The sequence below is a fragment of the Cornus florida genome, unplaced genomic scaffold (assembly GCF_030987335.1).
Source record: "Cornus florida cultivar Cherokee Brave unplaced genomic scaffold, ASM3098733v1 CherokeeBrave_3.0.0_Hap2_Chr11, whole genome shotgun sequence".
In the NCBI taxonomy this organism is placed as follows: domain Eukaryota; kingdom Viridiplantae; phylum Streptophyta; class Magnoliopsida; order Cornales; family Cornaceae; genus Cornus; species Cornus florida.
Window position 1 is genome coordinate 60,386,226 of NW_026775581.1, and position 15,021 is coordinate 60,401,246.

Consider the following 15,021-nt stretch of genomic DNA (forward strand, 5'->3'; position numbering starts at 1 on the left):
CCAAATTCATTAGTTTACACGGAAGAAATTTGAATCTATAGGCATAGAGATGGAAACAATGATGAAGTCAATGGCATGACCCGTGGTCTTCATGCAAAATAGGCGTCCTCACCTATTGTCATAGGTACTCTTCGATGCACCGGGGACGAGACGACGTGACATACTATGGAGAATGATTGGAAAGGGAAGTGAAACAAAAAATGGGACACCATTATATAATAGAATTGTAATCTCTATGGCCAACTTAAATTCAACTAAGATCCCAAAAATTGGGACACCATTATATAATAGAATTGTAATTTCTATTGGCCAACTTAAATTCAACTAAGATCCCACCGCACTTTTCAAAAACTTTGGATGTTTTTTTATGTTTGGGGACACATGTATCAGAGATTTGGTGACACGCAAACGAGAAAAATTAGTTGTCATAACTGATAAGAAAAAAGTAAGCGACTAAAAATACAAATGGGACGGAATTATTTAAAATAACTTTAAAAAGTTAAATGTAGCATGCAAATTGACATGTTATAGAACATATTGAAGAAATTTTTAATGTGACTGCCCCATTCACGTACAAATACGGTAAGAATAATGATAATGATCCACACCACTTATCAGAACTTTGGATGGGTTTGAATTGAAAATTTCTAACTTAAATTGATTTATGCTATAATTAAGTTAAAATATAGTGCAATTCATATTAAATTTAATTCGAGTTAGACTTAAAGTATAGATCGAGTAACCAAACCAATTAACCTAGATCCTATAGCACCGGAAGAATGGAGATTACCTCACAAAATCACAAGAAATTTATACTCCGGTTATCACTCTGGGACTAAATTGAATTTACGTGAATACACAATAATTATATGGGTTAAAATCATAAAAGCTACATCTATTTTTAAAATTGTGCATAAAACCTAGAATTAAAAATAAAATAAAAAACAAAAAAAACCTAAACTAACATAATTTATCAAGTTACCCCCAAACCCATAACCGATCAATTAAATGGGTTGTAAAATGTCAAATTTGATCTTACTGTTTAATTTTTAATTAAAAGCTACAATAATTATTTTAAAATTATAAAAATAATATTGGGGTCAAAAATGAGTCATTGATTGTTAGTAAGATAACAAACCCATCTAAGAATAAATTATATTATTATAAAAGAGCATTTTTTAATTTTAAAATTATATTTATACCTTTTAATTTAATATTTAATAGTAAGGTGAAATTTAACATTTCACAACCCATTTAATAGGTCGGTCACGAATTTAGGGTAACTTGATAGGTTTTGTTAGTTCATGAATTTTTTAATTTCTACTAAAAATTTTAAGCACAATTTTAAAAATAGAGGGTGATTTCAAATCATTTGGATTGTTGTCAATTTGAATACAATCAGATTTTCAATTTTTGGATAATTTGATAGATTTTGTTAGTTCATAAATTTTTTAAATTCTACTAAAAATTTTAAGCACAATTTAAAAAATAGATGGCGATTTCAAATCATTTGGATTGTTGTCAATTTGAATACAACCAGATTTTCAATCTAATAATGAACTCAAAGGTTTGGTGTTAGTTGAATTCGGATTAGAAAACTTGGTTTGTAGATCCATTGACTTTAACATATATTGAAATCTTATACTACCTCAAATTGAGTTTACACTAAACATTTAACCCGGGTTCGAGTCATGTTAATGGCAATATAGATAAACATAATATCCATTGTTAAACCCATTTTAAGGTGTTAAGGGTATTTTTGTCCTTTCAAAAGCAATTTTTTAAATTTCTAATACAGTGTCCTGCACTGCACTGGTTTCCATGAAATGCTCACGTGTTGTGCGTGTGTCATAAGCTTATTGTAATTATTATTATACCCTCCATCAGTTAGTAAGATTGATTAATATTTTAAACTTAAAGTAATTACTAATTAATTTTACATTAATCGACCTTTCTGAGGACTCTAATTGCAGTTGGTGGTATCTTTCTTTACACAAGTTTCTGTCTTCTCATATTTATCACCACCATATATATATATATATATATAAGTCCTCCTCTCAATTCGCTTTTATTGAAACAGAGGTGAGAGAAAAGCAGAGGAAAAACAAAAAGTGGAAGAGAAGAAGAGAGATCGATGTTTCACATGAAAAAACAGAGAATTTCACAAGAAAGATCTGATCTCTTTGATGGGTTACCTGATGATATCATCATCTCCATTCTCTGCAAGCTCAGTTCCACCGCTAGATGCCCTTCAGATTTCATCAATATTCTCTTAACGTACGTGTATGTGCGTGTCTACAATATATATATATATATATATATATATATGTATCTATTTTTGTAATTGAAATTCACCTTTCTTTTTGCTAAACAGATGCAAAAGACTAAACCGGTTGGGTCTCCATCCACTGGTTCTTTCCCGAGCCGGTCCAAAAACATTTTCTATCAAAGCCAACAACTGGTCCGAGTCCACTCACCGCTTCTTACAAAACTGTGTTAACTCCGGCAACATCGAAGCATGTTATACTCTCGGAATGGTCAGTGTGTGTGTATATATATATATATATATATATCACATCCACACATATATATAAATACATAAACATATATATATATATATATATATGACATGTATCTACATTTAATGTGGTTTTGCAGATCCGATATTATTGTCTTCAAGGGCGACGGAGCGGAGCGTCGCTGATGGCCAAGGCGGCGATGAAGTCTCACGCGCCGTCGCTGTACTCGCTCGCTGTGATTCAGTTCAACGGCAGTGGTGGCTCCAAAGACGATAAGGACCTCCGAGCCGGCGTGGCTCTGTGCGCCCGAGCCGCCTCCCTCGGCCACATCGACGCGCTCCGTGAGCTCGGCTACTGCCTCCAAGACGGCTACGGCGTGAGCCAAAACGTAGCCGAGGGGCGCGGGCTCCTTATCCAAGCCAACGCGCGGGAGCTCGCGTGCGTCCTACCCGCCGCCGTGCGGTCGTCTTCGGATTTGGTTACGTGGCTCTGTCAGAACCCCCCACCGGTGGGGGGTTGTCATGTGCCGGCACGTGAGGTGCACCCTGCGCACCGGTTCTTGACGGAGTGGTTCGGGTCGAGGGACGGTGGGTCGGGTCCGGATGTGAGGTGCTCGCATTCGGGTTGTGGTCGGACCGAGACGCGGCGAAACGAGTTTCGGAGGTGCTCCGTGTGTGGGGCGGTGAACTACTGCTCACGTGGGTGTCAGGCGCTGGACTGGAAGTTGCGCCACAAGGCGGAGTGCGGCACGCATGGCCCACGGAATTGATCCGGACGGTGGTGATGGCAAATGATCGGATGGCTGAGGTTGGATAATCTATTGTGGGGGCCAGGCTATTTGATGAATGATGACTAACCATAGATATCGAAGTCAAATGTCTCTTTAAAGTTTGTACATATTGTTCATGGTAAGTTTTCTGTGGTCCATATCTTTTGAATGTTTGTACATATAAAGGAGATTTTGGAGGACAATTATAGTTTTTATTATTAATTTTTTAATGGGATTGAGGGAGTAATTTTTGAAAAAGTATTAAATATCACTAAAGGGTCAGTGATTTTTTAATGGGTTGTGTGTAAGTATCAAATTAAGGAAAAAATATATATATATTAAACAGGTATAATACATATACAATATAAATCGTTGGATCATGGATGGAGTGGTAGGATCCCACCACGTTAAGGGTTGGGATTAATTTGAGGTACCATTTTTCTGAGTATTTAGTATTTTTTACTAATTTTTATAATGAAATAATAGTCAATTCTTTGATTATAACATTGAGATGTATTAAAGTAGTCCTGGGGAGTAATAATTAACTACTATTTGGGCGGACAAATAAACTTAAATATTATATATTATTTTACTCATATTTTATTAATTTATCTTCATTATGCAATTTAAAGTAGCTTTGTTGGAAGGATCATGACCGACCGTTTGTGCCGACATTTTCTAATCAGTGATGATTTGTATTTTCCGGTGAGGACTTGATATAAGACAAAGGGGGTGTAAGGACAAACTAAAGAGACTGAATTTGGTTGCATAAGGAATTTCTAGGAAATGTGAGAAAATAAGAAAGCAAGAGACAAAAAAATCATGGTTTTCATCCAACCTTACATATGCTTGGAACAGTTGGATCCAAAATTCCATATATTTAGCAAGAAATATAATGAAATAAAAATAAGTGGAGGATTATCCCTTGTTTTGAGAATTTTTTTTCTTCCAAGGCCCAAACACTTTGTAGTTATCATGTTCTAAATCATAATAAATTATAAATGGTGAGGTGTCAGATAAAATATAATAAGATTTGAGGTGGACTAAGAGAAGTCGAAGCCATACAAAATTGAGAGAGATCAAGGATGGCAGTGTAGAATCCGGTTTCCGGTATTCGTATGAGAAGGAACAAATTTATATAGAATGATTTTTTTAAAATTTTAGTGGGAGTAATTTTAAAATTTTATGAATATAAATATAAAAAAATATAAATTTTAAAATGTGAAGTATAATAATAAAAAATTTCATTGGTGTATGCCCCACTGAAACCGTCACATATCCATGCTCGCCCCGGCCGCTTGACCTTGGAGCATCGTTAATGGGATACGCCGCTTGGCCTTCGAGCATCGTTATGCTGAAGACATGGTAACTTTGACCCGTTGACTGTAAAATATGGGCCGTTATTGCTGAAGTAGCGCCTGTTGATTTTTTGACCAAAATATGTGAGCCTTTATTGATAATGTGATGCTGCCATGTGGACTGCAGTCTGCAATATACTGACACCCACACACTTCTCTTATGTGGACACTTTAATTTAGCATTTTTTTTAAGATCTGATTTCAATTCAATTTTAAATTATATTATGAGTTATTGGAAAAAATATAAATTTTTTAAAAATAAAAACAATCAATATTTTGCAATAAAACTACAAATTAGTGATTTCATTAATGCTAATGGGGACAAAATTAGCAAATATATTAATATTATTATTATTTTATGTATTATTGTTAAAATTCTATACTATTTTTGATTTGTTGTATCATTGTGATAAACGAATATTAAATAAAGAAAATTATATAGGATGATTTTTAAACTAGTTATATTATATGAAGCAAAATGTTAGACACTGCAAAAAATATTAAGAACAACATATTCATGTAATTTAAATGAGAATAATAAGATAGATGATACGGGTGCTTAAAAGAAATATGATTAATAATCAATATGTTGAGAGACAAATTAAGAGTAGTGTCTAATTATGATAAAAATAAAATAAAATAGGGTTAAGTGCATTAAACCCACCTCAACTTTCTTCTCTTTCCCAATAAACCCTCCTGAATTAAGTGAAGTACGTTTGACTCCCTAAATTATTTCAATTATTGCAAAACGTTAGTGGGCCGTTTAAAATCTAACGTCCAAAGAAGGCACATGACTCGCGTGACTGGGTTAAAATCAATAAAGACAAAAATAACCTTGAATGTGTAAAGTTTGCTTATACACCAATGTATCGTCAAGGAAGACCGAAAGGAACATATACAGATACACAACTATATATATATATATATATTACCTCCCTCCTTTCTCTTCAAACAACCTACGGCATCTGTCCATGGCCGTCACCTCCACCATCCGCCCATGGCCACCACCGACACCGCGACCGTTCTCTCCCCCACACAATATTTTTCCCTCACAACCACCTCACCGTCCACGGCCGCCACCACAACCGCTCTCTCCCCAATCCACCTCCCTCTCTTTGGCCTCCAACTCCGGCAACAACAAGAACTTCAATACCGGTGAGAAGTGGGTTTGTTCTGCAGCGTTAGTGACAGAGGTGCTCGGCGACGGGGAGCTTACCGGAGAACACGATGACTATTCGCGATGGCGGCGCTGAACCACATAGGCAGACGGTAGTGAGTTGAATTGAAACGGCGGCGGCAAGCGAGGATGAACCCACGGGACGGCGACGATTGTTCTTAACGATGGTCGCGGATCAGAACGGTGGCGGTAACGACTGTAGGAGTCGCAAAGCTTCAATGAATTACGGCAATGGTGGCGATGAATTTGGAAGATGTCGGTGAGCTTACCGATGAGCAATGGAACTGAACTGGATATGGAGATTTGAGATCGAGTCACCTGAATATGGAGATTTGAGAGCAAATGAGAAGGATTTGCTGAAAATCAATGGCGAATGAAAGAGGATTTGCTGAGACTGAAAATTAGGGCTTCAAATTTGGGGGTTCTTGCGATATGATGAATATATATATATATCCAAACTCAAGACCAAGTCCTCGTTTGCAATTTCTTGGGTTCGTTCTCAGCATATGATGCTCTCAATGGTGAAAATGATTACTTTCTTCAGGCCAATTATGGATGTATGAGATTTTGATAGCAAAGACTACGAGAATGGTCTGGTTTTGAATGGTGCTTGGACTATAACTAATAATTTATCTCCTACTCTAAGAGTTTTTATATCTGGGAAAGGATTGTTCTTAGCATATTTCCAAGGTGCTATATAATAAACAATTTGCAGTGATTACTAATGCTCTTTGAACCGTGAATTGAGATTAATTCCGTTGAAAAAAGGTCAACCGTCTATGTTTACCGATCTCCGACCATAACAAATAAAATATTTAAATGGAGAGAGACATGCACCAAATCCGATCAATCCCAATATACAACCTATTTAAATTGGAACCCATTTTGATATTTTGATGTTATTACTTCACAATTTCCTCTCGTCTCCTTCAATTTCTTGTTGGCCCCAAGAAATATTATTGACGAGATAGACACAGAGAGGAGGGTGGTGGTGGCTGCCGATAGAGAAGAATTACAATTATTATATATATAATTCTCCACTAATTGAGTTGTCATTCTCTTATTGGTGGAGAATTGTTTTTGTCCACTTCAATAAAATAATTCTGAGTTGGCCAATTTTGATTGGACATAGAGATTACAATTGTTACATCAGCGTATCCAAAAATAATAATAATAATAAATTATTTTTTTTAAAAATAATTCAACACGGAGGGCTAAATGGTAATTTTCATTTTCTGTTAACGGCTCCTTACGGTTCTTGACTAAGTGCAACAAAATGATAGTTTAGGGGGTTTTACTTACTTCAAGAGGGTTTCTTGCAATCGGATTATAATTGAGGGGGGTTTAATGCACTTAACCCAAGAAAATAAAGTGTACTGGTTTGATCAGGGGCGGAGCCAGGATTTAATCTTAGAGGGGGCATAATGTATTTGACAGGAAAAAAAAAATAAAAAAAAAATCATACTAACATGGCATAAATAATTTTTTTCACATCAAAAGGCAAACAATAAAAACAAAAAATTATAACAAAATCGCAAAATTTTTAAGGTGCAGTTTAATATTCTTGATCTAATTCATGTGATAGATTCATAGGAAGTTGTGAACAGAACATAACTATATTGAAATTACTAAAATAGATGATAGATTCACGTGAACAAAACAAAACTTGGGTTTCCATATTCTATTAAAAAAAAAAATGAGTGTGTTTTACTTGCTAATTTAGAGGGAAAAAAACTTGCAAATTGAAGGGTGAGTCGGTGATAAATTGACAGCAAAATAAAAGATTCATTCAGATTTCTATTCCAATTTTAGTTCTGATGTTGAACTATGTAAGTAAAATGAAATTGAAAAATGAAGCAAGGATAAGGGCGGAGAGAGCATGAATATTTTATACAAAGACCTCACTATTTTTGTTCAGAATTTGATCGGCACACGTGCTAACTACAAATTATACTTCACTATTCTTTTCTTCACCACTCAAACACACCACTAACAATTGTCTTTCACTTTTGACTCTAACCCTACACATAACACAGTACTAAACATTATCTTCCCCTTTAGCCCTTGCAAATTCTAGCATGTTTTCACTTTAACTTTTCTTTTTAGTTTTTTTTTTTTTTTTTTGGGGGGGGGGGGGGGGGGGGGGGGCAGTTCAAAACAAAATGCATATAATAATGGTGGGGAGACGCTTTAAAAGTCATTTGTTGTTAAATCTTCAAAATCTTTGCACAACATAGGTACCGTTGGGAACATGGGACAAGAAAGTAATTGCTTATGATGAACTTTGGCATCATCGTCTGTAATATGTTAATTTCTTGTAGATCCACATTATTATTTTCATTAATACTTTCCTCACCACTGAGATTGGAATAATTTATTATTTTCTTAAAATTGCTTTAACAGTCATTTGTCGTTAAATCTTCAAAATCTTTGCACAACACAGGCACCGTTGGGAACTTGGGACAAGTAAGTAATTGCTTATGATGAACTTTGGCATCCATTGATTATTATTTGATTTCTTATGTTTGTTTAGTAAAAATATATATATATTAGATATACTTTAGTAATAATTTGTCCATTAGGATTCAACTGCGATGCACAAAAATACCATGAGTTATAAAATTTAGTAGTGGTAATATATCTTACCTTTGATCCATTATGAGTAAGAGATTTGAACCTTGGTTATTGATACTAACTGAACTTTAAGTTGAGCCAAAAGATAGGTTCCGTTAATATAAGATCTTCAAACCACTTCTTTCTCTATGGTTAATTGGTACAAAATGTAGTTGTAGGTGCAAAAATTTGTTCGACTTTGACAAGTCAACAAAATCTCTACAATTACTACACCCAAAATAAATAGAGAAAAAACAGCGAACTAGAGAAATTGTATAGAGATGGGGGGTATTTTGATGATATAACCGAACCTAGGATTACCTAGATTGTTTACCTATCCCGCCTCATAGAGCGTGGGAATAAGGTTAGAACGTAGTTTTGGCAATGAGAATTTGATCTATCTTTTGGGGGCTTTGCCCTTTTTCTGTCTATCATTTATTGAGGGTCCTAAGCCTTTTTTATATAGGAAAAAACTTTAATTGATTTCTTTTAGGACTCGAATTGTTTGTCCCTTAAGAATCTGAATCACATCTTACCATCCTTATAATAAGGATTTATTTTATTTGGTTTCGATAGATTATAATCATTCTTCTAATAGAACTGTTACTAAAATAGGTTTAGTAATATATTCGTAATTGGGCTTGGAGTCTCATCATTTCAGGCCTTCTTAATGAGTTATGCCCATTATGTTTTAGTTAACTCGACCTAAGCTTCTTATAGAGGCCCAATTTGAAGGTTGAATAGTCTTAGTGTTTGTGGTGACCCCCTTATGTGCTGATGTACCTTGTCTTAATTGGAAGGGGAGATTTTGCCCCCAATCCCCTTTAGTTTGATTTGATAATCATAACTAGAAGGGATTAATCAGATCTAGTGTAATGAATTGTATTGATTAACCGTAGTGAACCAAAAGTTCATATCACTTGAAAAAGCTGGGACAATATGCCTTGATGGTGGCGATGTAGGTAATTTTCATGTAAGTTTATTTCTCAGCACTATTCTGTACCTCAAAGAATTTTATATGAAAATTTAAGAAAAAAAAAGGGCAAAGCCCCCAAAAGAGGATCCAATTCTCATCGCTAGAATTACGTTCCGACCTAATTCCCACGCTCTATAAGGCGGGATACGTAGGCAATCTAGGTAATCCTAGGTTCAGTCATATCATCAAATACCCCTTATCTCTATACAATTTCTCTAATTTGCTGTTTTTTCTCTATGTTATTTTGGGTGTAGTAATTTTAGGGATATTGTTGACTTGTCAAAGTTGAACAAATTTTTGCACCTACAATAGTGTTTCATTTCACAAATCACGTAATGAGAGAATATGGTTTGGGACCTTTATATAATCTTAATCCATTGTTGGTCTTCCCATACACTAAGATTTACATAAGAAAATCAAGAGTTACAAAAAACTCTTCATTAACTCTAACTCTTCATAAATTGTTCATTAGGTGAATGCTAACTTCAAGAGTTACCAAAAGATCACTTAACTCTTCATTAAGTGACCAATAACTCTAATTCTATTAGTGAAGTATTAATCACTTGGTTTATTAAAAAGCATGTAACTCAAATTGGTTATAATTGTATCCATCTTCACACTTTTAGTTTTTTATGCACTAGGTGCACTTAATATTGAATCACCTTCTAATTAATTTCTTAAAACCCTCTTCATGGATGTATCTAGTATAGCATATGTATAATCATGTAAAGACCACATTGAAGTGATGAATTTCTAACAATCTCCTTCTTGACCTACATAATTATACCATTTACTAGATTATTCACATAAAATGGCCATCGTACTTTTCCAAATAAGAGGTTGCACCATCTCCTTTAGATTTTGTTCAATGAAACGACTAATGCCAAACCATTGCAGTTATTTAATCACTCATCGATTCAATACCATTCAATAGTTATAGCATTAATACTTTTATCAACATGAATCGGCGATCTTTAACTAATACTGATGACATTAGCAAAGTATTGGTGATTAGTGCTAATCCATCGTTAACGGTCCAGTATTGCTTTTATATTTAAATATGCGCGAAAGTTGAAAGTAATACAACATAATCATCATATTGTCATAAACATAATGTGATCACAAAAAAATATCAATACACTTTTAACCCAAACACAAAAGACTTTCCACCAAGCCCATGTGCACAACATGATCCTTAAAGAGCTTAGGTAAAAGACCTTTTGTTAACGGGTTTGCTAACATGAGTGTAATACTAATATATTCAATTGAAATAATTTGATTAAAAGCCCTTTCTCTCACAACAAGATACTTGATATCAATATGCTTCGATCCTCTAAGAGTTTTGTTATTATTGGAGAATCAAATAACAGTATCATTATCATAGTAAATTTTCAAGGGTCTTGTAATGGAATCAACAACACTTAATCATGTGATAAAATTTCTTAACCACATTGCATGACATGTGGCTTCATAACATGCTACGAATTCGGCCTCCATAGTGGAAGAAGCAACTAGTGATTGTTTCCAATTCTTCCATAAAATAGACCATTCTACTAGCATAAAAACATATTCAAAAGTAGATTTTCGAGGATCTGTGCATCCAGCATAGTCAAAATTTGAATAACCAATAACCTCAAGGTTATCTGTCCTTTTGTATGTAAGCATGTAATTTTTAGTTCCTTGTAGATAACGCAACATTTTCTTAACTGTTTTCTAATGATCAATACCTAGATTACTTTGGTATCAACCAAGCATACCTATCACATGCGCTAGGTCGGGACGTGTACAAACTTGAGCAGAAGCATAAGGAATTCCCTTTATTTGTTCCCTTTCAATATCAATTTTGTTACATTGAAATTCATCAAATTTGTCACCATTAACAATAGGGGCAACAATATTAGAACAATGTTACATGTTAAACCTTTTAAGAATCTTATCAATATAGGCTCGCTGGGATAATCCTAAAAAACCACGAGACCTATCTCGGTGAATTTCAATATCAATGTTAAACCTTTTAAGAACCTTAAATATGCTTGGAACAGTTGGATCCAAAATTCCATATATTTAGCAAGAAATATAATGAAATAAAAATAAGTGGAGGATTGTCCCTTGTTTTGAGAAATTTTTTTCTTCCAAGCCCAAACACTTTGTAGTTATCATGTTGGAAATCATAAAAAATTATAAATGGTGAGGCGTCAGATAAAATATAATAGGATTTGAGGTGGACTAAGAGAGGTGGAAGCCATACAAAATCGAAAGAGATCGAGGATGGCAGTGTAGAAAAATCATTCACCTCAATCAGGGAAAGATGAATTTATACGAGAAGGGACAAATTTATATAGAAAGTTTTTAAAAAATTTTAGTAGGGACAATTTTAAAATTTTATGAATATAAATATAAAAAAATATAAATTTAAAAATGAAAATATAGCAATAAAAAATTTCATTGGGAGCACGCCGCCACTTAAACCTTCACAGATCCGTGCTTGCCTCGGCCGCTTGACCTTAGAGCATCGTAAATGGGATACGCCGCTTGACCTTCTAGCATCGTTATGCTGATGACATGGTAACTTTGACCCGTTGACTGTAAAATATGGGCCGTTATTGCTGAAGTAGCGCCTGTTGATCTTTTGACCAAAATTTGTGAGCCTTTATTGATAATGTGATGCTGCCATGTGGACTGCAGTCTGCAATATACTGACACCCACACACTTCTCTTATGTGGACACTTTAATTTAGCATTTTTTTTAAGATTTGATTTCAAATCAATTTTAAATTATATTATGAGTTATTGGAAAAAATATAAATTTTTTAGAAATAAAAACAATCAATATTTTGCAATAAAACTACAAATTAGTGATTTCATTAATGCTAATGGGGACAAAATGAGCAAATATATTAATATTATTATTATTTTATGTATTATTGTTATAATTCTGTACTATTTTTGATTTGTTGTATCTTTGCGATAAACGAATATTAAATACAGAAAATTATATAGGATGATTTTTAGACTAGTTATATTATATGGAGCAAAATATTAGACACTGAAAAAAATATTAAGGACAACATATTCATGTAATTTAAATGAGAATAATATGATGGATGATAAGAGTGCTTAAAAGAGAGATGATTAATAATCAACATATTCGGAGAAAAATTAAGAGTAGTGTCTAATTATGATAAAAATAAAAGAAAATAAAGTGTAGTGGTTTGACCAGGGGCCGAGCCAGGATTGTATCTTAGAGGGGCCATAATGTATTTGAAAAAAAAAAAAAAAAAAAAAAAAAAAAAAAAAAAAAAAAACCCTACTAACATGGCATAAATAATTTTTTTTACATCAAAAGGCAAACAATAAAAACAAAAAATTATAACAAAATCACAAAATTTTTAAGGAGCAGTTTAATATTCTTGATCTAATTCATGTGATAGATTCATATGAAGTAGAAATTACTAAAATATAGGGCAAATTTCATAAAACCTCCGTTACTTTCATTTTTGAATCATAAAATCCTAATCAGTTTCTAAAAACTCCTATACTTTTAAAAAGTGTTCACATTGCCCCAATATCTGTATCCGACCCGTTAATTTGGCTGTGAAATGACAAACTTGACATTATAATTTAATATTAAATTGAAAACTAAAAATTATTTTTTAAAATTACAAAAATACCCTTAAAGTCTTCTTCTTCTTCACCCCCTTCTCTCTCTCTCTCTCTCTAAAACAGACCATCTGCCGGAAGTGGACGCTCTTTTTCAATAAAATCAGCAGAACCTATTGAAATCGAGGTTGTTGAGTCACCTATTCAAATCCAGGCTGTTGAGATACTTTCTCAGCTCAAGGAAGCAGTCAGGGGGACTCTATTGCAGCTAGAGAAAGAAGTGTGTCATGAGCAGTCAACAATTTTGGTTCCTGGTGGGATTATTCACAGCTTGACTAGGTATGTGATGGACTATACCATTCGGGTCTCCGAGTACAAGCAATCTTTAACTTCAATAATTGTATCTAAGCCATCAATATATTTGAAATATTTGGATGATGAGACGATTATTCATATGGACTATATAGAAGTTGAGGGGCAAACTTCGTTGGCACTCCATTTAATTTGGATTATTCAAAATTTAGTACGCCAGTTGAATGTCAAGTCCAAATACTACGATGATGCCGACTTGGCTCTTTCGTTCATGGTGGACAATGTTCTTTACATTCTTCAGAAAATTATAGGCTGTTCAGAATTGAGGATGGTGATTGGGAATCATTTGTTAAACAAATTATATAGACTTTTAATCCACTATGTGAGAGTTTCAACATTGAGAATCGAATCCAGTATGAGACCGGAGAAACTAGGCACCAGTGGGTGCTGCTCTTCTGGGATGTCAAGGATTGCTTTGAGAGAGATGCCCAGGACCCGCAGAGCCATGCTTAACGAAGCTGGCAGTAGTCTAACAAAATTTATGCAGCTTCACCTGGCGCTTAATGCATCGTGTGTGTTACCCTGTAGAGAGGAGTGTCGAAGGAATTCTTGGAGATGGATTCTCACAAGCGACTCCATAGAAGAGAATCGGAATGAGAATTTTGAACGAGAAGAGAGACCACCCAATATCGTGTCACCATTGTTGGCTCGTCGCAGAGCTCCGAAGACGGGTATGTGAAACGATTATTCTCTCTCTAAATTTACCCAGTTTTAGAGAGAGAATAAATCTTGAACGTTCACCGAAGTTGTTCATGAAGGTTGCCAATCATGGGTCCTCTGAATTTTCAGTTTAAACGAACACACAGAGCACTAGTTAAACCGCCGTCGTCACTAGAAAAGGGTTCACTTGCGATCCTTTTTGCAACAATCCCTAATTCACGGTTGCAGAGACCACCACACACAGATAAGGGTTGGTTTGGTGAGTTTGAGACCGACTTTTGAAGGAACTGAGTTGACCAAGGTGGGCCTATTGTCACACCCCGCTACCAAGAGGCTATGCCACGCAGGCGCCACGCAGACGCCCAGCAGACGATGACATGGAGCCTGCATGGATTGGAGCTTTCTAGACTTCTCTACACAAGTATGAAACTTTCCGGAATTCTCTAGATTAGTGTGGAGTTATCTAGCCTTTTCTAGACTTGTCTAGAGTTCTATAGAATTCTCTAGAATTCTCTAGACTTGTCTTGTACATAGTAGATAGTTCTAGAGTTGTGTAGATATTTCTGGAGGATTCTAGATACTAAATCTAGGCCACACATTTGTACACATCTAGAATGTTCTTGTAAGGCCAAAGGCCTATAAATAGGAGGTGGGAGTTCATTTGCTCCTCACCAAGCAACCAAGTTGTAATCTCTCCTCTCAAGTAATACAAGTTCTATACATTCCCAAACTCTCTTGCTCACTTGCCTAACCTCTTCCTACACACCCAAGTAAGCAAAACACTTGTCTAGCCTTAGTCTTCACTAAGCTAGCACACTCGGGTAGGCTGACTTAGCGCTTCAAGGGGGCTTGAAAGTGTCTAAGGCCGCACGGGAGCTTGAAAAGGTTCAAGTCCGTGACAGTTGGTATCAGAGCTAAGGTCGTGAGGCGTCACACCTTGTGTGGAGGAAGCTATGGCGGAGCTATCAGACGTGACT

At 35.0% G+C, this 15,021-nt stretch overlaps 2 protein-coding genes across 3 annotated transcripts; both read left to right on the plus strand.

Annotated features, from left to right (window-relative positions):
• The first annotated feature begins 2,038 nt into the window (after positions 1-2,038).
• On the plus strand, positions 2,039-3,510 carry LOC132285251 (F-box protein At1g67340-like). 2 transcript variants are annotated; one of them, XM_059787421.1, is made up of 3 exons: positions 2,039-2,283; positions 2,375-2,537; positions 2,659-3,510. In XM_059787421.1, exons 1-3 carry the CDS (start codon positions 2,135-2,137, stop codon positions 3,286-3,288), a joined length of 942 nt encoding a protein of 313 aa, XP_059643404.1. In that variant the 5' UTR covers positions 2,039-2,134; the 3' UTR covers positions 3,289-3,510. The 2 variants fall into 2 exon arrangements, with proteins under 2 accessions (XP_059643404.1, XP_059643405.1); XM_059787422.1 differs by having other exon boundaries at positions 2,041-2,277.
• A 2,477-nt stretch (positions 3,511-5,987) lies between these two features.
• Positions 5,988-14,063, plus strand: LOC132281142 (exocyst complex component EXO70C1-like). Its single transcript, XM_059782875.1, has 2 exons — positions 5,988-6,078; positions 13,180-14,063. Exons 1-2 carry the CDS (start codon positions 5,988-5,990, stop codon positions 14,061-14,063), a joined length of 975 nt encoding a protein of 324 aa, XP_059638858.1.
• Positions 14,064-15,021: the final 958 nt, after the last annotated feature.